This window comes from Saimiri boliviensis, chromosome 12, assembly GCF_048565385.1.
Source record: "Saimiri boliviensis isolate mSaiBol1 chromosome 12, mSaiBol1.pri, whole genome shotgun sequence".
Classification (NCBI taxonomy): domain Eukaryota; kingdom Metazoa; phylum Chordata; class Mammalia; order Primates; family Cebidae; genus Saimiri; species Saimiri boliviensis.
The window spans coordinates 51,004,577-51,032,279 of NC_133460.1; the positions used below are offsets into that span (position 1 = coordinate 51,004,577).

The 27,703-nt window shown below is 52.5% G+C and overlaps 1 protein-coding gene across 7 annotated transcripts in view; it reads left to right on the plus strand.

Moving 5' to 3' along the window:
* CDH23 (cadherin related 23) overlaps positions 1 to 27,703 on the plus strand; it is a 423,515-nt gene that overhangs the window by 379,341 nt on the left and 16,471 nt on the right. For 5 of the 7 annotated variants that reach the window (XM_074382361.1, XM_074382354.1, XM_074382355.1 and 2 more), the window contains 14 exons: positions 3,168 to 3,389; positions 3,677 to 3,796; positions 4,752 to 4,932; positions 10,376 to 10,509; positions 10,971 to 11,180; positions 12,022 to 12,129; positions 15,898 to 16,000; positions 17,242 to 17,367; positions 18,056 to 18,259; positions 20,348 to 20,806; positions 24,883 to 24,999; positions 26,131 to 26,355; positions 26,888 to 27,057; positions 27,270 to 27,407. In XM_074382361.1, the coding sequence (XP_074238462.1) occupies positions 3,168 to 3,389; positions 3,677 to 3,796; positions 4,752 to 4,932; positions 10,376 to 10,509; positions 10,971 to 11,180; positions 12,022 to 12,129; positions 15,898 to 16,000; positions 17,242 to 17,367; positions 18,056 to 18,259; positions 20,348 to 20,806; positions 24,883 to 24,999; positions 26,131 to 26,355; positions 26,888 to 27,057; positions 27,270 to 27,407 (2,517 nt within the window). The other 2 variants (XM_010339284.3, XM_010339286.3) reach the window with 2 other exon arrangements.

Sequence of the window (27,703 nt, forward strand, 5' to 3'; positions counted from 1 at the left end):
GGAGCCCCAGAGGTTGCCAGGACATAACCCTGGTTCTTGAGCATGCCCCTGGGCTTGTGACCCCACCTCGGGAAGCAGCCCAGGGCCCTTCCTGCTGGCACAGTGTGAGCTCTCTTCTACCAGGGGAGCCACAAAGCCAACTGAGATAAAGTGGACACTGGGCCCTTCTCACCCTGACATCCTCTAGCAGAAGTGAGGTGGAGTCCCTTAAGAGCGAGACCCTAGAACACTGCCCTGTCTTAACCCTTCTTGGACTGGCCTTGCCCAGGCCACCCTTGAAACCAGACTCCCTGTGCCCCAGGGCCTAGCAGCCGAGGAGAGCCTAGAATTAGAGAGAGGGAAGCAACTGCCCTGCCAACCTCTTCCCCCAGGGGGCTGGTTCCCTCCTCCTTTCCACCTCCGTTCTCCCCACCATTCTGCTCTCTACTGAGCCTCCTGGGGTTGCATCAGGGAGAGACACAGGCATTGCCCAAGGGCCATGATCCAGAAACCTCAACCACTGTTTCCTCAACACCAGGCAAGACAGGAATAGCTCAGCTGAAAGGGCCTGTGGAGCACAGACTTTCTCCTCCCTCCAGAGACCAGAGAAATTCAAACCCACCTTCCCTCACCAAGCCCAGACCTGGTCTCAGAGCAGGAGAGCTCTAAGGCATTAGAGCTCTCACATAATTTTTTCCTTGGGACTGGCCGTCTCTGGAGCTACCAATGGAAGGATGGGCAGATGGGCTGGGGATCTGGACCCAAGAAGGCTGTCCCTGCCCCTGGGGAGGCAATGATTCCTCCGAGATGCAGCTCTGGATCTTGGGGGTGGCAGGCATTGGGTGTTTGCTGAAATGGTTTCCAAGCAGGTAGGAATGGCAACCTTGAAAAGGAGCTGTGACCTTGGGCAGGTCACATCCCCTCTCTGGACCTTTTCTGTTCAACCCCTCCACTCCCAGCCCCTGCAGCCTGCACAATGGTTGGACCCACTTCCAGTGGGTCTTGGGGGTGAGTTTGGGAAAGCGAGAAATATCAGCACTCCCTCTCCAACAGGGAGGCTGAAATTCAGTCCCTTTCCTGCAAGGTGGCCCTCTTGTACTCTTGCCAGCAGGTAAAGAGTCTCAGGAGGGCTAAAGGCTGGGCCCTCACCATTCGTGAGTACTCACAGCTGTCCCCAGGCCCTGCAGAGCCACAGATGGACATGGTGGCCTTCCTTGACAGTCATCTTTATTTGAACATTTGGGGCCTCCACTGCTATTTTTAATGAAAACAAGCACAAACACGCAATGGAGAAAGATGCAAAATCCACATGAGCTTTCAAAAACAACATGAGAGATTGCAAAGATATTTCATTCTGGAGGCAAACCATTTAGGGCAATCCTCAGAATGTGCAAGTTCCCTCTCCATTCTGGTGGGAAAGTTTGAGAAATGCTAAATGTGTTTTCCTCCTTGTGAGCTTGTTAAGATTCATTGAGACCCTGCAACCCAAAGGAATGCTTCCCTAATGGTGGGCCTCAGTCCACTTAGCTGATTACACCAGACCAGAAACTCACAACATCTGAGCTAGAAACAAATTTAGAAATCAAGCCAGGTCCGTCCTTTATTAATAGACAGAAAAGGTCCAGAGAGGGGATGTGATCTGCCCAAGGTCACAGCTCCTTTTCAAGGTTGCCATCCCTACCTGCTTGGAAACCATTTCAGCAAACACCCAATGCCTGCCACCCCCAAGATCCAGAGCTGCATCTCGGAGGAATCATTGCCTCCTCAGGGGCAGGGGCAGCCTTCTTGGGTCCAGATCCCCAGCCCATCTGCCCATCCTTCCATTGGTAGTTCCAGAGACGGCCAGTCCCAAGGAAAAAATTATGTGTGAATTGCCTACATTGAGCTGTTTGTACCACCTGCTTTCTGTTCTCTGGCCTGGCAATGGCCTAGTCACATTCTTTCTACCTAGACATCTTTGCAGTGATTATCACCTTATTATTTTATATTAGTCACTCATTATGGTGTGTATCATTTAGGGTCCTGGCAGGAAACAGATAGCACACTCAGAAACGGTTCAACTGAAGATAGTTTAATACAGCGACTGTTTAGGAGGGCTGGTGAAGCACCCAGAGACTAGCATCCAACCACAGGAAGCCACTACCACTCACGTGTCCAAAAGGAAAGAAGAGGAAGCAATGTTCTGGAGCCCAGTGAAAGCTGGTGCTATGAAAGGGGGACCCCCGCCTTGAAGCAGGAGAAACACAGCCATGGGCAGAACCACAGTGAGGAATGGAGGGAGTGTGGAAGAAACACCCCCGCCTCTTTCTCCTCCCCGCTTTCATCTTCTGCCAGGGCCTCCCACTGGCCAAGGCCGTCAGGAAGCTGGATAGCGAGAGAGCCTGGGTAAGGCAGTCAGTCCCTAGGGGACATCTTCGGTGGAGAAAGGCAGGGAAAGGGGCGAGAACCATTTCTAGTTGGTTCTTGAGCACTGATTGCTGAGTTCTGATTGGCTGAATATTACTTGTGGTTCAAATGACCCAAGCATTGGCAGAGATGGCCGATCACAGGAGAGCATGTTGTAGAAGAAGCTGTTCTTGCAATGAAGTTATGTTCTGTGAGTCTTCTTTTCCACAGGTCAGCAAATTCTGCCCACAAAATTGCCACAAACCCAATGTCCTCCTTTTGAAAATGCGGAAGATACGTATTTCTTTCACTTACATGAACAATAGATGAAGCTTAAATATGGCATTGGGCCAAATGCCTCACATTCTTCCCTCTTGTAGTCTAACGGGACATCTAGGCTCAATAAGTCGCTGGCCCTGGTAAAGCTCTGTCTGGGCTGGGGTGACTACCAGAGTTCATCCCATATGCCAGTCTTAATCATTAGACCACTGTGCTAACAAGGATCCCAAGTTTGCATCTTGCCTCAGCAGTTCTGTGATTGATTAGGGATGTCTGCTGTGAACACAGACATAGGAGTGGTGGTGCGAGTGCCGTCTTGGACAGAGCAGCTACCTTGCTTGGCTCTTGGTGCAGCTTTTGAGCTTTCCTCCTCTACCAGCCTGTGACCTCCCTGCTGCTTTCTTCTCCCTTGGCCTTCCTGTGTGAGTCACATGGAGTGAGTTCGGCCCGGGAGAGCAGCCATCTGGATCCACCTCAATCCTTCTGGCCACCTAACCAAGGACCTGCCCCACTCTTTTCCACAGGCCACCACGCACGTGTACGTGACCATCGTGGATGAGAATGATAATGCGCCTGTGTTTCGGCAGCCCCACTATGAGGTGCTGCTGGATGAGGGCCCAGACACGCTCAACACCAGCCTCATCACCATCCAGGCACTGGATCTGGACGAGGGGCCCAATGGCACAGTCACCTACGCCATCATCGCAGGCAACATCATCAACACCTTCCACATCGACAGATACATGGTCAGCAGCTGATGGCAGGATCAGGACAAGGGACGAAGCCTCTCCAGGGATTGGCGAGGAGCTCAGTGACACCCTGGGGGGAATGAAGCAAAGATGCAGTCTAGGGGAAATGGTGGGGGCATTCAGTGTGGGAGGATGAAAAGTTTGGTAGAATGGATCCTGGGCTAAGGGGTAGCAGGGGTTCCCCATTATGGCTCCAATGTCAGGGCCTACTTCCCAGATCAGTCAGAGGGTGCCCCAGACCCACCACCCCTAGATCCATCCTTGTCCCTTCCATGTGTCCCTAGGGTGTCATCAGTGCCACCAAGGAGCTGGACTACGAGATCAGCCACGGCCGCTACACCCTGATCGTCACCGCCACAGACCAGTGCCCCATCTTATCCCGCCGCCTCACCTCTACCACCACGGTGGGTGCATGGGACACAGCCCCAATTTGGGCTTGGAGGTGGGGGAAGGATAGGACCCGGAAAGTTCCAATGGGGGAAGGGGTTAGGGGAAGACTGTCTAAGGGAAATGCCTAAATCCAAGACCCCTGTCCTAATCTCAGCAACTCACTGAAACTTGCTGCGTGATATTAAGAAGATCACTGAACCTCTCTGTGTGGCTGTATCTATCAGACAGATTCTGGCAACACCTGCCCTCCTCTCCTTCACGGGAAAAGCATGACCTCTGGGTTTCAAGTCCCTGCTTCCACTTTCTAGCTGTGTGACCCTGAGCAAGTCAGTTAACCTCCCTAAGCTTCCATCTCCTCATCTGTGAAAGAAGGACAACACAAACTGTGTTTTAAGGAGTGGGAGGAGCAAATGAGACCATGTAAGACAATCACAGTGCAGCAACAAGTGGAAGTTTATAGCAGTACCGTAATTATTATTTTTGAGACAGGTTTTTACTCCATCATCCAGGTTGGAGTGCAATGGCTTAATCACAGCTCACTGTAGACTCGACCTCCTGGACTCGAGAGCAGTCCTCCCACCTCAGCCTCCCAAGTAGCTGGGACTATAGGCATGCACCACCACACCCAGCTAATGTATTACTATTTTATTTTTTGTAGAGGTAGTGTCTTGCTATACTGGCCAGGCTGGCTCTGCCTCAGTCTCCCAAAGTGCTGAGATTACAGATGTGAACCACCATGTGTGGTCAATAGCATTATTATTAATATGATTATTGTGCCCCTGAAAGGCTTTGACAATGATAATAACTCACCGACATGCATAGCTTAAAAGGCCCGCCCATATTCGACATCCCATATGATTCCTCCATGGGCCGCATGAGGCAGGATTATCAGATCTGTTTCACATTGAAAGGAACCCAGCAAGTGATGGACCCAGCACAAAGCTGGCTAAGCTTTTCCCACCGTCTCAGGTGCTTGTGAATGTGAATGACATCAACGACAATGTGCCTACCTTCCCCCGGGACTATGAGGGACCATTTGAAGTCACCGAGGGCCAGCCAGGGCCCAGAGTATGGACCTTCCTGGCCCATGACCGGGACTCAGGCCCCAACGGGCAGGTGGAGTACAGCATCGTGGACGGAGACCCTCTGGGTGAGTGGGGCTTGTGGTGGTCATACCACCTACAGGGCCTCACCTGCCCACCAACTTGGGGCAAGATAAGAAGGGGAGTCTCGAGGCATTTGGCCCCACCGTTACGTGATTCTGTCCTCTCTGGACCTCAGTTTCCCCATCCCTAGCAATGATGGAAATAATCTTCTCCCACCCTTTCTTCCCAGAGATGTGATTAGAACACTGTGAAATCTGGGAACAAGAGGTGGTAGACTTGGAGGGACACAGACCTCTTTAAGAACATGATTTAAAAATGTCCTGTGTCATGCCCAGAGGAAGGGCCCCAGAGCAGACAAAGGAAGTACATCCTTACAGTGCGTGCAGAGCACAGTCCCCGCCCTCAGGACCCCAAACCCACACACCAACGGAGCGCCCGGCTTGCTCTACGCATCTCGTGGTCACCCGTTAACCGCCCTCTGCTGGGGTGAAGAGCAGAGCTTGCCCTGGCCTTGAGGGCAGCTTCTCAAGTCCATTTTCACTCATTCCTATAGAGGAGACCCCAGACCCAAGGCCAGCTAGGGTCAGGCAAGGAGCCCGTGTAGGAGACGGCATAGGAAAGAATCAGGAGCAATGGGGACTGTGCAACCTCAGCTCGGCTCCTGCCAGTTGTAGCTATGTCCAGATGCAGGCCTGGGAGTGCCTGGGCCCATTTTGAACAGAAAAGCAGAAATCCAAATCTTTGTGAAACATCCCGATTTTCTGATTGATCGTGCAGTACATATTTCTTGCGTCCCTCCAGCGTGCAGGCCATTTTCCAAGAGCTGGGGATACCAAACAGATGCAGATCCCTGTGCTAAAGAACATATGTTCCAGTTGCAAGACTCGAGAATGACCCAACTGACTAAGTAGATTACTTAGTATACTAGGAGGTGCTAAGGGCTATGGAGAAAAATAAAACCCAGCCAGACGATGGGGAGTGCCAGGGTGAAGGCAGCGATTGTAGGTTGGCAGAGGGGGGTCAAGTGACATCTGGGGAAGAGCATTCCGGGGAGAGGAAGCAGCCAGTGCAGAGGCCCTGAGGTCAGAGCGTGCTTGGGGTGTTCACAGAGAAGCAGAAAGCTCTGTGGCCTGGGAGAAGTTGAGCAAAGGGAAGAGCAGGAAGAAATGAGACCAGAGAGGTCATGGGGCCAGATGTTGCCGGGCCTTTGAGGGCCAGGATGAGGGTGTGGCTTTCGCTCTGAGGTGGGAACCCTAAGAAGGCTTTGAGCAGAGGAGAGACATTGTGCCCGGCACGATGCAGACCGCCGTGCCATAGCCTTTAAGTCACAAGCAGCACTTCCCGGGTTAAATCCACATGTGATTGGGATCAGCCTTGGGAATTTGGGACCTTGTGGAGGAGCTCCAGCAGACTAAGAGTCAGGCCCCCAAAGGAGTGGGAGAGGCCTAGGAGATTCCTCAGGCTGACCTGGGTGGGAGGCTTCCTCCCCTGAGAAAGGGAGAGGAGTAGACGTTTATAGCCCAAAGATAATGGTGGGGTCCCTGAGCACCACCCTCATCTTGACTTAGGTTTCAGCAGGAGCATGCTGATTCCTGTGCTCAGAACAGACTGTAGGAGTGAAGAATGGGAAGAGGGAGCTAGGTGGGAGCCTGTTCCTAGCAATGGGGTAGCCGGGACAGGGTGGTGGCATCACAGGTGGAAAGAGGTGACCAGCTCTGGCGTAATTCAGAGGTGAAGCCAGTAGGACTTGCTGATCGGCTGTGGGATGTGAGAAAAAGTCAAGGTTTTGGGGTGAGCGGCTGAAGAGATAGTGGCGTTGCCACTGACAGACGGAGGACTGCAGCAGGGGGGCGAGGAGAGAAAGGAGGGTCGGTTTCAGATGTTATGTATACAAGCCAGGAGTTCAGGAGAGAGATCTGGGCTGGAGACGGGTATTTGGGAGGAGCTGTCAGCATAGAGGTATTTAAAGGCAGGAGAGGAAGTAGAGCGGTAGGAAGATTCAGCAGTGAACCCAAGGCTCACTTGCAATTAACAGGCTGGAGGGAAAAAAAGAAAAACCACAACCTATTTTTGGAGGGCCCAAATTAGAGCCCCTGCTTTCCAGAGCTTGTAGTGGGTCACTCTGTTCGGACATGCCACCCTCTTGTGTCCCAAAGTCTCCTCTCTGGCCAAGCACCTGGCCTTCCCCTTTAGAAAGCAGCAGAGCAAGGGCCTTTTTCTTCTGCTGTTTTCACAAACACAGAGGTTTTGTAATTTTATGGGAGTCCCTGGAGTCCAGGAGGATGCAGCACCTGGCAGAGGCAGGTGCTGGGCAGGCAGCTGAACCCCCTCCCCATGAGGGGTCTGCTCTGCACCCCAGCCTCAAGGCACAGAGCACATACCTGTGTCCCAGCACAATGCAGACCTCTGTGCCATAGCCTTTAAGTCACAAGCAACACTCCAGGTTAAATCCACACGTGATTGGGGTCAGCCTTGGGAATTTGGGACCTTGTGGGGAGTCCTGGCAGACTAAGAGGCAGACCCCCAAAGGAGTGAGTGCGGCCTAGGAGTTTCCTAAGGCTGACCTGGGTGGGAGGCTTCCTCCCCCAAGGAAGGAAGAGGAGACATTTAGATCCCAAAGATAATGCTGGGGTCACAGAGCACCACCCCCATCTCAGAAATGATCAGCGAAGGCCCAGAGAGGTGAGGAGGGCCTGGCAGTGCTGCCGACATGGGTCACGACATCCATCTCCCGCCTCTCCGCCCACCTCGGGGTTCATGTTGGTCACTGAAAAGTTGACAGATGCTGCAGTCAGCACAGCTGTCTGGGGAGAGCTGGTTTCACAGCCCACCACTGCGTGGAGGAACGTGTCCAGGACCCCAGCGTAAAGGTCGCCTTCCTAACACTGCAGTCTGAGCCGGGAGGGACTCCTTTCTATAGGAAGGCAGATGACAGATGCCTGGGCACTCACCAGCCCCACTGAGCCCTGAGGAGGAGCTCTGTGCTCAAAGAAGAGTTGGGAGACGGGCCATGTGCATTTGAGCCTCTCCCGTCAGCCCCAGCCTTGGCAGCTGCCCTTTATGGTCACACCCACTCCTTGGACCCCTTTCCCACATTCTCATCCTCCCTGAAAGCTCCCTGTTCCTTCAGAAACCTGCCTGGGCTCTCTTTTGGAATCAGTACACACAAGGTGGGCCAGGCTTTGTCCAGCGCCGGTACACGCCACCGTTGCATCTCTCCATTAGCCCCTTTTTCAGATGAGAACATCAAGGCAAGGCTCAGTAACATGCCCAAGGGCACACAGGAATGAAGTCCAGATGAAGACCTAGATATGACTGGATCGAAAGCCTATGCTTTCAACCTCCCATCTCCAGAAGTTGTGGAGGGGTGGGGAGGGTCTGGCTCCAGAGCAAGCTGCTGAGGAGGAGAATTTGCACAGGGGAACTAGGTTGGCCCAGGCCCCAGCCCCTGGGCCTGCCCTCCTGAGTCTTCAAGGGAGTGGTGATGGTGTCTCCTCCTGGCTTTGGAGGGAAGAGCAGGAGGGCCTCTACCTGCACGCGGCCAGGGCTTGAGATAGGGCTGGGAAACCCCAGTAAGGGAATCCCCAGTTCTTTGGAGACCTTGGAGTGCCAGGCTCAGGAAATCCTGCTTCATGCAGCTTCCGCCCCCGCCCCAAGGCAGGATGAAGCCTACGGGACTGGCAAGAGCCTGGGAGCGGAAGGGGTGGTGGAAAATCACGGCTGCAGGTGGAACTGGGAGGGGCTGATCTTGTAAATCAGAGGATTAGGAGTTGGGGACAGAGAATTGTGAGTTAGGATGTGAAGAGGAAGGAAGAGAAAACTGGGGGGGCGCCTGGGCCCCTGTCCTTGCTGTGCCCTGTGTGCTGAGTGCTTTGTGCTGTGCGTCCCAGAGCAAGTCAGTGCCCTACTCTGGGCCCTTTCCCCCAAGTGTCCAAAGGGAAAGTGAAGGAAGTAACTAACTTTCTCCCCATTCCATTTCCTGAGGGACTGCAGAGGGGTGGCCCCTCTTCTGCAGGCTCTCCCAGCTCCCTTGCTCATGTTCCCCTAACTTTTTTTTTTTTTTTTTTTTTTGAAACGGAGTTTCGCTCTTGTTGCCCAGGCTGGAGTGCAATGGCGCGATCTCGGCTCACCGCAACCTCCGCCTCCTGGGTTCAGGCAATTCTCCTGCCTCAGCCTCCTGAGTAGCTGGGATTACAGGCACGCACCACCACGCCCAGCTAATTTTTTGTATTTTTAATAGAGACGAGGTTTCACCATGTTGACCAGGATGGTCTCGATCTCTTGACCTCGTGATCCACCCGCCTCGGCCTCCCAAAGTGCTGGGATTACAGGCTTGAGCCACCGCGCCCGGCCTTTTTTTTCCTTTTTTTAAAATTAATTTATTTAAGTTCTTGGGCACATGTGCAGGTCCTGAAGGTTTGTTACATGGATACACACGTGCCATGGTGATGGTTTGCTGCATCCCCTAACTTTCTTCTTGCCAGAACCGCAGCCCCCACCATTCTCGCCTCTCCAGCTGGGTTCACACTTGCTCGCTGGTTTCCTTCCCACTGCCTCCGGCTTCCACCTACCCTGGTTGGCTCTGGAAAGAACACGAGTCCTGTGGGAGGCAAAGGGTTGAGACCCAGAGCCCTGGGTTTGAAGCCTGGTCTGTCATTCACTTGCTGTGGGCGTGCAGACAGGTCGTAGCCCTTCCCTGGGCCCCCAGTTCATTTTGCAAAGGACACAAGGGACTGGACAGCCTCTGGGATGCCTCCCAAGTCAGTGTCTAAGAATCCGAGGTTCTTGCTCTGGACTCTCAGATATCAGGCACCACAGCCCAGCCAAGAAAAGGACTCGGGCTGCAGGACCAGTGAGGCTCTTCAGAACCGTCAGAGAAAGGAAATCAGGGTCACCACAGTCGTAGGGAACCCACTCTGCACCAACTGTGGCTCAAGACGGGGACGGAGTGGAAGGCACTGGGAGCTTCCCTGCCCCTCATCTGTCCCTTCTGCCTGTCCGGGGCCTCCGCGTTCACCGTTAGTAAAGCATTGCGTTGTGCTCGGCTCTGCCCTTTCCACTATCCTTCTTCACAAGCCATTGGATCTGGAACAGATCACATATTGCAAAGCGCCTGATGTCTTCATTGATCATGATTGCTTAGAAAGGGGGTGCTAGTGTAGCAAGGAGCCCCCACTTCTTCAACATAACCATCTTACCTAGGCCTGCCAGTGGCACAGGGAAGGGGGCCGATTGGCCTGGCCCATGGGGTATGAGTGGCTCGTGTCCACCTGCACCCATGGTGGTGATCTGTTACCACCCACCTGCACATCCCAGCCCTTGCAGGTCCCATGAGGATCTGAAGCTGGGGTCACCCGAGGACCCAGGCCCCAGCTATCCCCCAACCCTGGCGAGTGAGGCTTGCTAGAGGAAGCCGGAGGCGTCCTGGGCTCTCCGCAGCTCCTGCGAGTGCCCGACTAACTCGAGCCTCTCCTGGATGGCACCCAGGGGAGTTTGTGATCTCTCCCGTGGAGGGGGTGCTGCGGGTCCGGAAGGATGTGGAGCTGGACCGGGAGACCATCGCCTTCTACAACCTGACCATCTGTGCCCGCGACCGGGGGGTGCCACCACTCAGCTCCACAGTACGTCTGGGGGCCCCACCTACTGGCTTCATTTCGCTGCCCCTGTACTTGCCATAGAGATTCCTGTAAATATTGTTACCCTTGTGCCCAGAGAAGCCACAGGCTGCCCTGAAGCCAGGCCAGGCCTGCCCCCAGGGCCCTTAACAGATCTCTCACCCACCCAGCACCTCTCTGGGGAGGCTACCTGTCAGCCCCGCCCTACACCCAACTCCTGCCCGTCACTCCCTTCTCCACCACTGCCCCTCCTCTGCCTCTGCCTTTCCTGCTTCCCTCAGCCTCCTCTTCATCCTCTTGCCTTTTTTATGTTCTTTTTCTTCTTTCTTCCTCTTCCATTTCTCTTTCTTCTCCACAACCAACTGTGCCCTTCCTCCCTGAACGCTGCCCTTGGGTAACTCCTCCTTGGTTTCATGCACCGTCCCTCACTCTTCCTCCCCTCCCTCCCCCTCCTCTGATCGGCCCAGATGCTGGTGGGGATCCGGGTGCTGGATATCAACGACAACGACCCTGTGCTGCTGAACCTGCCCATGAACATCACCATCAGCGAGAACAGCCCCATCTCCAGCTTTGTCGCCCACGTCCTGGCCAGCGACGCTGACAGCGGCTGCAACGCACGCCTCACCTTCAACATCACTGCGGGCAACCGCGAACAGGCCTTCTTCATCAACGCCACGGTAGGGCCGAGACCGACCCCAGGGAGCTTCCCAGAGTTTCCAGTGGAAAAGAGGGCCTTGCCCTAGAGGCTTTTCTGCTGCCAACATCTGGGTTCCACCTGGCTCCTGTTCCTCCGCTGGGATGAGGACATCTCTGTGGGAAGCATGGAATCTTGGATTCCCCAGTGAGCCATCTCTGGAGTCCACCTAGAGCCAGCCCTGAGGCTTGTCATGTACAGAGATGGGGTCAGAACCTGTGGGACCACATGGTTTAACCAAGATGCACCAAAGTTCTCACTCAGCCTCTTGAGGTGTCTGTAGGTGGCCAGCAACACCGTGGAGTCCTCAGAGGGCCATCCCTTAGAAGCAGCAAGGTCTCGGCCAGGCACGGTGGCTCACGCCTGCAATCCCAGCACTTTGGGAGGCCGAGGCAGACAGATCACTTGAGGTCAGGAGTTTGAGACCACCCTGGCCAACACGGTGAAACCCCGTCTCTATTAAAAATACAAAAATTAGCCAGGCGTGGTGATGGGTGCCTATAATCTCAGCTACTCGAGAGGCTGAGGTAGGAGAATCACTTGAACCCAGGAGGCAGAGGCTGCAGTGAGCCGAGATCGCACCACTGCACTCTAGCCTGGGAGACAAGAGCAAGATTTCATCTTAAAAAAAAAGAAAAAAAGCAGCAGGGGCTGGGCGTCAGTGGGTCACTCGCCCTGGAGAGACCCTGCTGGCTCACATTTTTGGCCTTCTAGACCATCTCTTAGGCAATTTAGGGAGGCCAGGCAGAGCAGTTGGCATCTGTGGGGCAAAGTAGAAAACAGGGAGCAGGTCTCCATGTAGCTCACCACCCTCCACATCCCAGACAGGGATCGTCACTGTGAACCGGCCCCTGGACCGCGAGCGGATCCCAGAGTACAAGCTGACCATCTCTGTGAAAGACAACCCGGAGAACCCACGCATAGCCAGGAGGGTGAGACTGGAGGGCACTGTGGGTAGCAGGGCTGGGAGCTGGAGGTACATGGAGAAAGAATACATCACCCCTCCTGCAGGCAGCATAGCCAGGCTTAGCACAGGCTTTGGAGTGAGCACATGCCGGGTTCAAATCCCAGTTCTCCCCTTCAGTAGGTGCATGGCTTTGGCCAGTTAACTCCTCTTGGCCTCCATTTCTCTTCTGCAAAATGAAGATCACACCTACCCCAAAAGTGTGGAAAGGATGAAGGAGCCAATATACACAAAAGCCTCAGTACAGTACCTTGCACATGACACTCAACGAACATCAACTCTCATTGTTTTCTCCCCAAACCGCTGATACCTGGACACACGCTGCATGTGTGCATGGGGCATCTGGGCCTGCATGCGCTCACAAGCATGCTCTGAGGTCCTGGAAGGCCTGCGTTTTCCAGGTGGCTCTCCCCTCAAAAGCCAAATAAATGAGCTATTTACTAAAGGGAGGATATTGCAAAGCAAACAGTCCCTTTAGGTTGGGGGTCAGCTCTGTCCTTCCAGCCCATGAGACTGCAGTAAACCCCCAACCAGGACCCTCAGACCCAGTTCATCTCAGCTCTGCTCCTGACTAGCTGTGTGCCACAACCAAGGCACTGCTCTTTCTGGGCCTCAGTTTCCCTATCTGTCTAGCTAGAGATGTCAAGCTGGAGAAAGTCATAAGCTACATGCCCCTTCCACTCCCATGTGGTGCTCCTCTGCTTCCTACTCCCTTCTTTTCTTTTCTTTTTTTTTTTTTTTAAGATGGAGTCTCTCTCTGTCGCCCAGGCTGGAGTGCAGTGGTGCAATCTCAATCTCGGCTCACTGCAACCTCTGTCTCCCGGGTTCAAGCGATTCTTGTGCCTCAGCCTCCCAAGTAGCTACAGGCACCCACCACCACACCTGGCTCATTTTTGTATTTTTAGTAGAGATGGGATTTCACCATGTTGGCCAGGCTGGTCTCAAACTCCTGACCTCGAGCAATCCATCCGCCTCAGCCTTTCAAGGTGCTGGGATTACAGGTGTGAGCCACTGCACCCAGCTTCTGCTCCCTTCTTTTTGCCCCACTTTTTCTCTTTCCTGCTCTCATTTTCCCTCACCTTTTCCTGGGCGTCAGGAGGGCCCTGAGTAAGAGCAGCATTGAGTGGCGGGTCTCTGCCGCTGACTCACCACTGGGCTCTGAATCGCCACTCCCCATCTCTGCACCTTAGTTCACTTGTCTCTGAGGTGATGACAGCGCACAGGGTGCTGGAGGTTCTGAGGGTTGGCAGGTGTGAAGTGAGGCACTGGCAGAGTTTGGGTGAACTCTTCCAACCAGGGCAACAGCAAGGCCATGAGGGTCTGAGAAACAGGACTCATCTGCCTGCCTGAAGTGAGGTGGAACGGGATTAAATCCCATTCACGACACCTCCGTGACGGAGTTAAAAATCCATATTTGGGGCCGGGCGCGATGGCTTAAGCCTGTAATCCCAGCACTTTGGGAGGCCAAGGCAGGTGGATCATGAGGTCAAGAGATCGAGACCATCCTGGTTAACATGGTGAAACCCCGTCTCTACTAAAAATACAAAAAATTAGCTGGGCATGGTGGCGCGTGCCTGTAATCCCAGATACTCAGGAGGCTGAGGCAGGAGAATTGCCTGAATCTAGAAGGTGGAGGTTGCGGTGAGCCGAGATCGCGCCATTGCATTCCAGCCTGGGTAACAAGAGCGAAACTCCATCTCAAAAAAAAAAAAAAAAAAAAAAAAAAATCTGTATTTGCCAGACTGGAAAACTGAGACTCAGACAGGGGAAACAACGTGCCCAAGGTTGCCCAGAATTGGGCCGCAACCCAGGTCTTTGAACCTCAGTGTGGGCTTTTTTTTAGATTAAAAAAAATTTGTATAGATTTAGGGGATTCGAGTACAGGTTTCTTACATGTCTGTATTGTGTAGTGGTGAAGACTGGGACCATCAAGTGTACCCAAAATTATCTTTTAGGTTCAGTGTTCACTCAACAGTGAACATTGTACCTAATAAGTAATTTTTCTTTTTTTCTTTCTTTCTTTTTTTTTTTTTTTGAAGCGGAGTTTCAACCTCCTTGCCCAGACTGGAGTGCAGTGGTGCGATCTCAGCTCACTGCAATCTCCACCTCCTGGGTTCAAGTGATTCTCCTGCCTCAGCCTCCTGAGTAGCTGGGATTACAGGCATGCGCCACTACTCCCAGTTAATTTTGTATTTTTAGTAGATATGGGGTTTCTCCATGTTGGTCAGGGTGGTCTCGAACTCTCAACCTCAGGTGATCTGCCTGCCTTGGCCTCCCAAAGTGCTGGGATTACAGGCCTGAGCCACCATGCCCTATCCCTAATAAGTAATTTTTCAACCCTCACCCCCTTCCCATCCTCTCACCCTTCTGAGTCTCCAATGTCTCTTATTCCATGTATAGCCATGGTTACACATTATTTAACTCCCACTTACAAGTGAAATATGCAGTATTTGACTTTCTGTTTCTGAGTCATTTCACTTAGGATAATGGCCTCCAGCTCCATCCATGGTTTTTTTTTTTTTTTTTTTTTTTTTGTTTTTTGTTTTTTGGGAGCTGAGATTTTAATATCAGAAATCAGTGTTGGGCCACACCTCTCACTGCCAGGCCCTTGGGTCTCCTATCTTCATAATTCCTGGAAGGCTGCCTGCAGCCAGGGCTTCCCCCATCCCCTAGGAAGGATCCAGCACCTGCCTGAGAAGGGAGGCAACAGCAGCTAAAGGGGTGGAAGGAGGAGGGGACAGAAGCATGTGCTGCAGGCTCATGTGTGTATGTACTAACATGTGTGAACAAATATAAAGTGTTAGGTTTACAGACCCTGGCTCAGGGACTTTACTCTTTCTTAATGGCTGAGCAGTATCCCATGGCCTATATACCACATTTTCTTTATCCAGTCCTCTGTGATGGACACTTAGGTTGATTCCATGTCATTGCTATTGTGAATAGTGTGGTAAACCTAGGAGTGCAAGTATCTTTCTGAGATAACAATGTATTTCCCTTTGGGTAGGTACCCAGTAGAGGTATATTGTGGGATTGAGGGTGGTTCTATCTTTAGTTCTTTGAGAAATCTCCATATTGCTTTCCACAGTGGCTGAAGGAATGTGCACTCCCATGGGCAGTGTTTGAGCATTCCCTTTTCTCTGTATCCTCACCAGCATCTGTTGTTTCTCAGATGGAGTCTTGCTCTGTCACCCAGGCTGGAGTGCAGTGGCACGATCTCAGCTCACTGCAACCTCTGCCTCCTGGGTTCAAGCGATTCTCCTGCCTCAACCTCCGACATAGCTGGGATTACAGGTGTGTGCCACCACACCCAGCTAATTTTTTTGTATTTTTAGTAGAGACAGGGTTTCACCATATTGGTCAGGCTGGTCTCGAACTCCTGACCTCAAGTGATCTGCCCACCTCATCCTCCCGAAGTGCTGGGATTACAGGCATGAGCCACCGCGCCTAGCGTGTTGCTTTTGGCTTATTAATCATAGCCATTCTGACTGGTGTGAGAGGATATCTCACTGTGGTTCATTGCATTTCTCTGATGATTAGCGATGCTGAGCATTTTTCCATGTTTGTTACCCCCTTGTTTGTCTTCTTTTGAAAAATGTGAGTTCACGTTAGTGTGGGTTTTTCTGATCATCCACCTCTGTGCCCTAATCCTCCACCTCCCAACCCTCCTCCCACTGGGGGGGGGGGGGGGCACTTTGCTGAACATGGCCTACAACCTGCTCTGTTCTGCCCCTTGCAGGATTATGACTTGCTTCTGATCTTCCTTTCGGATGAAAACGACAATCACCCCCTCTTCACTGAAAGCACCTACCAGGCAGAGGTGATGGAAAACTCTCCCGCTGGTAGGTACAGGGCCCGCCTGGGAGCTCCTACCATTGCCAGGCACCACTGGGGCCTGGGATGCCCAAGGACCTCCTTTATGCCTGATGACATAGCTGAACATAGATCCCAGTGGGTGTGGGAGGGGAGGGATGGGCACAGCTCCGGGGAATAATGGGCTGGAGCTGCCTGTCCTCCTGCAAGCACCAAAGAGGCCATAGGTCCGGTTGGAAGAGACAGTTGTGGTCATTGGTTCCCAGGGTGGTCTGAGAGTTGCCCCGTCATCCCTCAAGAGGGGCATTTAAGGTGTGAGGACTACCCAGGAGGGGAGTGGGCCCACCCCCCACTGCTCTCTCCACTCCAGGAGTGCAGGGCATTGCGGGGCTTCTGGAAGCCCTAGGGAGCATCTATAATCAGAAGCATGAGGTCAGGGGGTCCTGAGCAGGCCAGCATAGCCCTCTGTCTACACACATGCACTGACCAGCCTCACCTCCCTTCAGAGGGACAGAGTCTCCTCTTCGATGTCCCCCAAGGTGGCACCCTCACCCCTCCAGTCTCCCTAGCCCCTGCTCCTCATCTCCGGCTGGGCCTCTCCACTAGGTGAATGTCACTGTTAAACCTGTCTGTATATATGCTCACACATGTGCCTGTGTGTGGCCATATCAAGGCATGTGTGTGGGGTTACACATGTGCACAGACACACACAGGCACATGGGTGTCCACACTATGCGCTCATTTGCAGACATGCCCACCTGCAGAGGCACACGAGCACACAACCAGGGAATCCCAGGCTTGCACGTGCTCTGGGCAAGTGCTTGTGACCATGTGAACACAGAACTTGATGCACACATGTGTGGATTCCTAGTCATGTATGGCCAGGCCCCCAAAGGTAGAGCATTGTTTGCGCATGTGTAGATAGGAGAGGCCCACACATGGGGTGGTGATGTCAGGGAGCCCCAGACCCTCCCGAGGAGCGGCCAGCCTCAAAGGCTGCTGGGAAGGCAGGTGTGGCTCTGGGCAGCCGGGGCCTTGCTTACCACTCTCGTGTTTTCTCCTCAGCAGGGCTTTGAGGCCGCTCCCCAGGCATCTGCGTTCAGTCTGCCAAGGCTGCCGCAGGCCCGCTGCCAGGGCCTCCCCACCCTGTCCACCTCACCTCCCTCCCCTCTCATCCATCGTCAGCCATGGCTCACGGGGACAGGGCAGGGGAGGCGGGAGGGCAGGGGGCTGGGTTGGCCCTGTGGTGACCACTCTCCTTCTGACCCAGGGACCCCTCTCACGGTGCTCAATGGGCCCATCCTGGCCCTGGATGCAGACCAAGACATCTACGCCGTGGTGACCTACCAGCTGCTGGGCGCCCAGAGTGGCCTCTTTGACATCAACAACAGCACCGGTGAGGTCTCTGTGCCACCTAACACTCCCAGCCTGGCTCTGGGCTGGGGATGGCCCCAGTGCTGGATTAAGGGCCTCCCTTCTCAGTGCTGAACTCAGGCTGTCCATGGAGACCCCATTTTTCACAGCCCAGAGTCCCCACCTTGCAGCTGGATTATGTCACCCACGGGCCTGGCGGGAGGACATAGGAAGAGGCTTGGAGACAACACACAGGACCTGCCGGTGCACAAACTCTCAGCCTAGGCCGGGAGCCCCCAGCCCACTCCCTTCATGTCCCCAGTCCAGCAGAAGTAGCCGAAGCAACTTTCCTATCCTCCAACCTGACCATGTCACATCAGTCTGGTCCTGGACAGGAGGCTGCTTTGGTGACAGGTGCCAGCAGGAAAGCACATCTCTCGACAGAGAAGGTCATTCCTCTGCACCAGGTCACTCTTCCCAGGCAGGGGTCTTGAGGACAGCAGAGGGTACCTGCAGAGGGGACAACCACAAGAGATGTGTGGGGCCCTCCCTAAGCACAGGTGGTCGAGCCTGGGGGAAAGAAAGTCATTGTGTTACCGTCTCTGCTCCTCTTTCGTCTCTGTCCCCCATGGTGCCTCTCTTTCTCTGCTCTCTCCCTGTTGGTTCTTGCCCTATTTCCCCACTGCCCCCCTTTTCTGTTTGCTTCCCTGGCTGGTGGCACCGGGTGCCAGGCGTGGTGACTGTGAGGTCAGGTGTCATCATTGACCGGGAGGCCTTCTCGCCACCCATCCTGGAGCTGCTGCTGCTGGCTGAGGACGTCGGGCTGCTCAACAGCACGGCCCACCTGCTTGTCACCATCCTGGATGACAATGACAACCAGCCCACCTTTAGCCCTGCCACTCTCACTGTCCACCTACTGGAGAACTGCCCACCTGGTAAGCAGGGACAGGCCCCCCCACCCCCAACCAGGGGCTGGTTGGTGCTCGCAGGGGACTAGAGTCTCAGGTTGAACACAGAGTTTGCCACCAGTGGGGAGAGAGATGGGCAGCAGGGTGAGTGAAGAGCATACTGGAGAGGGAGTCCGGAGACCTGGACCCTCGCTTCCCTCCTCTGAGCCTCCGTGTCTTGTCTGCAAACAAGATTCTTAAGTATATGCATCCAAGTTCCCATGTAGAAACACTGACTATTTTAAAGTCAAAATAGGAGGCCGGGCGCGGTGGCTCAAGCCTGTAATCCCAGCACTTTGGGAGGCCGAAGCGGGTGGATCACGAGGTGGAGAGATCGAGACCATCCTGGTCAACATGGTGAAACCCCGTCTCTACTAAAAATACAAAAAAATTAGCTGGGCATGGTGGCGCGTGCCTGTAATCCCAGATACTCAGGAGGCTGAGGCAGGAGAATTGCCTGAACCCAGGAGGCGGAGGTTGCGGTGAGCCGAGATCGCGCATTGCACTCCAGCCTGGGTAACAAGAGCCAAACTCTGTCTCAAAAAAAAATAAAAAATAAAAATAAAAATAAATAAAGTCAAAATAGGATCAACATGATTCCCATCAAAATCAAAATATAACTTCTGGAAGAAGAAGACAATTTTGAAAAACATAGTATAAGAAGCCAGATTTGGCTTACCAGATTTTATAACATATTACAAAGCTACAGTATGTAAAGCCATGCGTTGTGGGCACAAGACTCCAGGACAAAATAGCCCAGAAACAGATACTGATAAATTAAAGAATAAAATATGATGTGAGGCCGGGCGTGGTGGCTCACACCTGTGATCCCAGCACTTTGGGAGGCTGAGGCAGGCAGGTTGCCTCAGGTCAGGAGTTTGAGACCAGCCGAACCAACATGGAGAAACCCCACCTCTACTGAAAACACAAAACTAGCCAGGCATGGTAGTGCATGCCTGTAATCCCAGCTACCCAGGAGGCTGAGGCAGGAGAATGGTTTGAAGCCAGGAGGCAGAGGTTGCGGTGAGCCGAGATTGTGCCATTGCACTCCACCCTGGGCAACAAGAGCAAAACTCCATCTCAAAAAAATAATAATAATAATGTGATAAAGGAAGCAATGAAGCCTATGGGAAAGCTAGTGTAGATTCTGTCAGATGCAAAAATAAATATCAGATAAATAAATATCAGATGCAAAAATAAAAACCAAAAGAATATTAAAAAGTAGAAAACACTAAATAAATGAAGAAAATTTAGGTGAATAACTCATTTCTGGATAAAACGATTCTAAGCATAAAAGAACTCAAAAGGAAAAATATTAAATTTGTATGCATACTAATTTAAAGTTTGTTACATCAAATAGTTAGAGCCAATATTGAAAGGCATACAGCACACAGAAAACTGTATTTGTCTCGGGCCAGGTGCAGTGGCTCACGCCTGCCTGTAATCCCAGCACTTTGTGAGGCCAACGGTGGGCAGATCACTTGAGGTCAGGAGTTCGAGACCAGCCTGACCAACATGTCAAAATAGAAATCCCGTCTCTACTAAAAACACAAAAAATTAGCCAGCTATGGTGGTGGGTGCCTATAGTCCCAGCTACTCTGGAGTCTGCTGCATGAAAATTGCTTGAATCCAGGAGGCGGAGGTTGCAGTGAGCTGAAATCACACCACTGCACTCCAGCCTGGGTGACAGAGCAAGACTCCATCTCAAAAAAAAAAAAAAAAAAAAAAAAAAAAAATATATATATATATATATATATATATATATATATATTTATATAGTGTCAAGTTGTCATAATTATATGACTTGTATAACTTGACAGAAAAATGGGCAAAAGACAAAAGCAGACCATTTGTAGAACATATAACTAACCATTACATTATAAAATGTTGTTTAATCAAAGAATATAAAATAATATTCCATTTTCCTATAAAATTGCAAATACGAAAAATGTATAAAAGAAAATGTGTCAAGGCTGTCATGAGGAGGGGCCACTTGCACATCACCAACAAATGCGTCTTGGTAGATCTTTCTGGAAGAGGCCACTGTGCACAGCTACTCCATTTCCTCCCCAACAGGATTCTCAGTCCTTCAAGTCACAGCCACAGATGAGGACAGTGGCCTCAATGGGGAGCTGGTCTACCGAATAGAAGCCGGGGCTCAGGACCGCTTCCTCATTCATCCGGCCACCGGGATCATCCGTGTCGGCAATGCCACCATCGACAGAGAGGAGCAGGAGGCCTACAGGCTAATGGTGGTGGCCACCGACCGGGGCACCATTCCTCTCTCGGGCACAGCCATCGTCACCATCCTGATCGATGACATCAATGACTCCCGTCCCGAGTTCCTCAACCCCATTCAGACAGTGAGCGTGCTGGAGTCGGCCGAGCCAGGCACTGTCATTGCCAATGTCACGGCCATCGACCGCGACCTCAACCCAAAGCTAGAATACCACATCATCGGCATTGTGGCCAAGGACGACACTGACCGCCTGGTGCCCAACCAGGAGGACGCCTTTGCTGTGAATATCAACACAGGTACAAGGGCCTGCACCCTCCTACCTTTCTCCCGGCTCCCAGCCCAGTCTCCTTGCTCCCTGCTTCCCACTCCTTTCTCCTTCTTTCTCTTCCGCTGCTGGTCCCTTGCTACTCTCTTCTCTCCCATGATACCAGATCCCTCCCCTTTTCCATCTCTCCCGTTGCTCCTTCCTTCTCTGCTTTCTCTTCCTCCCTCTCCCTTGAGCAGCTTCTCTGGCCTTCCTGATTCCCTCACCCCACCGTTGCATGAGAGCACTTCTCTCACCACACTCAAGGCAGCATTAAAAATGATAACATTTTCATGTTGGCAATTTTAGAGGAAAGTAATACCTTGTTTGTTTTTGTTTTTGTTTTTGTTTTTTGAGATGAAATTTCCCTCTTGTCGCCTAGGCTGGAGTGCAGTGGTGCTATCTTGGCTCACTGCAACCTCCACCTCCTGGATTCAAGCAATCCCCCTGTCTCAGCCTCCCAAGTAGCTGAGATTACAGGCATACACCACCATGCCCAGCCAATTTTTGTATTTTTAGTAGAGACAGGATTTTACCATGTTGGCTAGGCTAGTCTCGAACATTTGACCTCAGATGATCCAGCTGCCTCAGGCTCCCAAAGTGCTGGGATTACAGGCCTGAGCCACTGTGCTTGGCCATGATACCTCGTTTAACATAAATTTTTTTTTTTTTGAGACAGAATTTTGCTCTGTAGCCCAGGCTGGAGTGCAGTGATGTGATCTCAACTCACTGCAACCTCCACCTCTCGGGTCCAGGTTCAAGCAATTCTCCTGCCTCAGCCTCTCAAGTAGCTGGGATTATAGACGCGTGCCACCATGCCCAGCTAATTTTTGTATTTTTAGTAGAGACAGGGTTTCACCATGTTGGCCAGGCTGGTCTTGAACTCCTGACCTTGTGATCCACCTGTCTTGGCCTCCCAAAGTACTGGGATTCCAGGCGTGAGCCACCATGCCAAGCCTTAACATGTATTTCTTTCCTAACTAGGTGGCTGAACATTTTCTTCATATGTATGTTGGCCATTTAAATTCTCTGCCAGTTATATGCAGATCAATGATTTTCTTACACTATGAAACCAAGAGAACCATGGCTTATCTTTAACAATGTATGCAGCTTATTGTAATGTTGGTGGTTTTATCATTTTCCCAAAAGTTCAGTATTTTTCTCTTTCGAGTAGTTAGGAAAGGGACACGGAGCTGGTAGGTGTACTTCTTGGAAGGTCCAGAGGAGCGGTAGAAAAATCAACATGGGGCCAGGCGCGGTGGCTCAAGCCTGTAATCCCAGCACTTTGGGAGGCCGAGGTGGGTGGATCACGAGGTCAAGAGATCGAGACCATCCTGGTCAACATGGTGAAACCCCGTCTCTACTAAAAATACAAAAAATTAGCTGGGCACGGTGGCGCGTGCCTGTAATCCCAGCTACTCAGGAGGCTGAGGCAGGAGAATTGCCTGAACCCAGGAGGCGCAGGTTGCGGTGAGCCGAGATCGCGCCATTGCACTCCAGCCTGGGTAACAAGAGCGAAACCCCGTCTCAAAAAAAAAAAAAAAAAAGAAAGAAAAAAGAAAAATCAACATGGTTATGACAAAGCACTAAAACAGCAGCAAGAAGTTAGTTTTTCAAATGATTATCAGGCATTAAGATGCTGGAGAATGTTGATATTGGTGACGGTGTGGGGACGTTGAAACCCTCATGCACTGCTGTAGGAGCTGTGACTGATTCCACTGTCTGAATAGCAATCTAGCATAAGGTACACTTGTACCTTATTACCCAGCAGCTCCACCTCCAAGTACATGTTCCAGAGAAGGTCTCAAGGCATTAATGAAACCATCTGAGATACTCACTGCAGTGTTATTGGTGATGGTGGATTTGGGGGCCATGCAGGTGTCCGTTTCTGGGAGACTGAAGAATAAAACACAGCGGGTGCACATCATGTGGGTACCAGCCAGCAGTGAGAAGCAATAAATTAGACACACACAGAGCAATGTAGGCAGATCTTAATATAAGTATTTACTAAAAAGGATAAGAAATGGGATGAGATATATGCCACAGCACCATTTGCATAAATGTAAAATATGTACAAAGCAATACATGATTTTCAGAAATACTTTCATTAACAAAAAATACGCTTCAGTACATTACAATGACTCCCTGAGGGAAGAAGGGAAGGAGAGAGGTGTATGGGAATGAAAGGGGGTTGATGCACACATAAAACAAGAGAGGTACCGGTGGTCATAGTGAACCAAAGAACATGAATCTGCATTTGAGGCCCAAAGGGAAACAGAAGAAGGAAAAGCCATGAGCACTAGGAGAAGTTAGATAGAGCCAGCCATGTCCCAGGTTAGCAAAATTCCTGGCTGCCTGAGTTGGTCAGGACCATGGAGAGCTGCTCCACATCCCAGCTCAACTGGAGGCTCTGCTCTGTTCCCTACTGCTTCTCTCTTTCCTGATCCCTCTTCCTCCAACTGACTGTCTTCTCTATTTTTCTTTCCAGTGTCTTCTCTGCCCCCTCATCCTCAGCTCCCCCCACCTCCCTTGCCCACTTTGCTCCCTCTTCGTCTTGCCAGAGCCTCAGCCCCTGAGCTCTCCACTCCAAGTGGGCTTCCGCTTGCTCCCCTGGTTTCCTTCCCAGTGCCTCTTCCCCTCCCCACTCCCTGTTTCCACCCCTCCCTCCCTCCTCCCACCCCATCAGCTCTGAGTCCCCAGCGTCCTCCCTGCCCCGTTCTGCTCCATCCCTGCTGCACCCTGAACTAACTGATGTTAACCCTCTTCTCTCTTCCTCACGGCTGGCAGGCCCACAGGTTTGAGCTCTGTTTCTCTGTCATTTCCCACCTCATCTCTTCTCTGCCTCACTCCATTGCCTTCCTCCATGCCCACTGCACCCCCACCACCCTTCCTGTCCTGTGGGGCCCGGGCCAAGGCTGTGGCCCAGCCTTTGCAGACTGAATGCAGCCGCCCTCTCCCCATCCTCGCTCCCCAGCCTGGGGGACAGGGAGCGAGAGTAGGAAGAGGAGGAGGAGGAGGAGGAGGCAGCCCAGGGTAAGTGACTGCCCCCCCCGGCTGGGGACCCATGGAGGACAGCAGCCCAGCAGGGGATCTGCCGAGGGGGAAGGGAATCCCAGAGACCCTGGTGCCTGAGAGGGAGAGAAGGTCTCACTCTGGGATGAAGCCAATGAAAGGAGAAGCTACCAGGCCCTCTAACAGGCAGGAACAAGAAAGGTCCCAGGAAAGCCAGGCAAACTAGGTCTGTCCTATCCCAGCCCACACTTCTAGGGGGTTCCTCTCTGATTTGGGGAGCAGGCAGAGACTCTGGGAGGCAGTGGTTAGAACAGAAGGAAGCCCCTTGCTAGGACTGCCATGGAACCAATGCTCTTGTCACTTGCTAGGACTGCCATAGAACCAATCAGTCCATGTCACTCCCTATTTAATCAAGACAAAGGGATGGACCTGAAGCATCCATACTCTTCCACCACTGCCCACTCCAGGGAACCCCCTCAGGGCTTTTCAGCTACCATGATTTTCCTTTCAATTTCATCTCCCTAGAATCTAAGCATTTTTTAAATTGTGATAAAATACACATAGTGAAATTCACCGTTATAGCGACGTTTAAGTGTGGAGTTCAGTAGTGTTAGGTGCATTCGCATTGTTAGGGAATACAGCATTTTTTTTAAAAAGGAATTAAATAGCTTCAGTGTGCCAGGCACTGTTCTAAACACTTTACAATTGGAAACTCGTTTTGTTTTTCTAATTCTCAAAATAGTAGGGGATTGAGAAAATGATGGGTTGACAGTCAGTACTGTAATTATCTCATTTTACAAATGAAGACACAGAGGTGCAGAGAGGTGACATAACTTCTCCAAAGTCACCTGGCTAGTAAGCATCATGGGAGGGGCAGAGCCATGTGCCCCCAGCTTATGAGGGGGCTGAGGGCCCATCTCAGCCACAAGTCCCAGCAGCCACTGGGGACCCATCATCCTCTGTGGGGATTAGGAGGGTTTGGCCAGGCACACCCCTGGGAAGGGCAGATTTTAGGGCTTTCTGCTCAGGCTGAACCTGACCTGGTCTGGTCCACAGGATCCGTAATGGTGAAGTCCCCCCTGAACCGGGAGCTGGTTGCCACCTATGAGGTCACTCTCTCAGTAATTGACAATGCCAGCGACCTACCAGAGCGCTCTGTCAGTGTGCCAAATGGTAAGGTTCTCTGCAGACATTTTTCATGGGTTACTCAGAGCCAGTCAGGGCAGGGGGCAGGTGAGGAACCAGCAATTGTCTGTCCCCAGGGAGACAGCAACAAGACCCAGCTGCTCCGGGGCCAGGGGTCAGGAGTCAGAGAACACTAAAAGCATAAAAGGATGGAAGGTGGCAGCCACGGTCAGGCCCAGGGTGGTGATGGTTATGCAGAGCTCAGCGGTGGGGAATCCAGAAGCCCAGAACTATGTGCAATCTGAACCCCCAGGCTCAGAGTAAGAAGGAGGCTTGGTAGAGCCTGGAACGGATTGAGAAAAAACGGTTTGACAGAGGCTTAGGTTCAGTCAGCAGAACTGGTAACCAGGGTGTGGCTAGGATGTAAGATGGGAACCCCATGATCTGATAGGAAGCCACGGGGTTAGCACAGAGGAAGCAAGGAGTAAGGGGAGGTGACCTGAGGCCACAGACACTGCTTTGGGGGTGGAGGCACTTATGGTGGAGAACAAAGGGGCCTGGTGTTACCTTCTGCCAGTCAGGCCCAGGCCACCCTGCCTGCAGCCTGAGATGTGAGCTGGGAAGGGGCTGTCAGAGGGATAGATTTTGTGTGGGCAGAGCGAGAGTGGAGTGGGGGAAGTGGGGATGGGGTAGACTCAAGTTGCGTCTGCCATGAGGCAGAGACAGCTGCTGTGGGGGGAGCCAGGCCTGGCAGATGTTGGCTGCTTATCTTCACAGCCCAGAAGCATGCGTTTTCCAGAAAGAAGGGCAGACTTGGTCATCTCTTCCGTGTCAGAGACTCAGCTGGTTAAGGGCCCAGGCGGGTTACATAGAGGGGACAGCTCAGACAAGATCTAGAGTCTTAAAGATCATCTTGCCCTATCTCATTGAGCAGGTTAGGAAACCAGGGCACAGGAAGGACCAAGGGCTCCACTAGGGTCACCCAGCCCTTCCTCTTATGGAACAGCAAGTGACTAGACCACTGGAAAGGCTCATGTGCTGCACCCTGAGAGTTAGGTCAATCCTCAGGGGGGCTGTGGGATGCTGCCATGCTCTCCTGGTTTGGCCGAGCCTAAGGAAGGCCTGGCCCAGCCACACTGGTGTCCCTCCCCTCTCCCTTACTCCCTGCCTCCACCCCAGCTAAGCTGACTGTCAATGTCCTGGATGTCAATGACAATACACCCCAGTTCAAACCCTTTGGGATCACCTACTACACGGAGCGGATCCTGGAGGGGGCCACCCCAGGGACCACGCTCATTGCTGTGGCAGCCGTGGACCCTGACAAGGGTCTCAATGGGCTGATCACCTACACCCTGCTGGACCTGGTGCCCCCAGGCTATGTCCAGCTGGAGGACTCCTCAGCAGGTAGGTCAGAAATCTGTCAGAGGAGGGTTGGGGGACATATATCTGTGCTTGCTGAACACCCAAGAGGGAACATAGCCCCTCTGTGGCACCTCAGTGGATCGGGCCAGATACAAAATAGCCAGCATTCCATGCCAGATTCCAGATACTCAAACCAGGGGAAAGGAGGAACAGAGTACTTACTCCTGGGTTGGAATGGAAGCCTCTCGATGTCTGCCAGAAACCTGGGCTACCTCACCACTCAGGCTCCTACTACTAGTACCACTGAGGGAGCAGGAAGGCCAAGAAGGAGGTGTCTTAGGTCCCGGGCTAGTTGATGTTCATCCCTGTGGCTGGGAGAAGCTTTTTCACCCTCCACAAAAAGAACAACTGGACACCAGTCCCTGTCATGTGGCCTGCTACTGGGCAGTGCTGCCCAACCACCGTCCTTCAAGGAATCACACCTGCCCCTAGTCCAGGTCCTTCTCCTCATGCTTTGAAGAGCTGCCATGAGTGAGGAGTGGCCAGAATGGCAGTGGGGGCCTCTGTGTCTTAGGGAAGGTCATTGCCAACCAGACAGTGGACTACGAGGAAGTACACTGGCTCAACTTTACTGTGAGGGCCTCAGACAATGGGTCCCCGCCCCGGGCAGCTGAAATCCCTGTCTACCTGGAGATCGTGGACATCAATGACAACAACCCCATCTTTGACCAGCCCTCCTACCAGGTGGGTGGCCAGGCCACAGGCTGGGTCTTAAGACCTGTCCCCATTGCTTGGGGTCTTTGGGCATCTTCTACTCCCACCCAGCCAGCCTCTAAGCCCCCTGGGAGTGCCCAGCCCATGAGCAGCTTGATGCCTGCATCAGTGAGCTCTAGGGCAGTGCCCGGGCTCTGGGACTGACCTTGGCCTACTCTCTCTCCCTGCCCCCTGGGCTCCAGGAGGCCGTCTTTGAGGATGTGCCTGTGGGCACAATCATCCTGACAGTCACTGCCACTGATGCTGACTCAGGCAACTTTGCACTCATTGAGTACAGCCTTGGAGATGGAGAGGGCAAGTTTGCCATCAACCCCACCACGGTGAGTGGCGATGGAGAGCCTGGGATCTGGAAGTGGAAAGACCCAGGGTCAGAAAACAAGCAACCACCAAAAGGATTGTAGTCATCCCTCTGGGTCTTGCCACCTGGACATCTGCAGCCTCACGTTCTTTAGCCAAGTCAGCAAACCCTGTTATCAGAGTCCCAGGCATTCTGGAGACTGTGGCCTTTCTGTCGCAACAGATCTGAAGGAAGTGGCCAAGTCTTTTGTAATGAGCCCTTTGTGGGACAACTTCTGAGATGTGTCCTCTCCACACTAGAAAGCTTGATTGAAGCCCA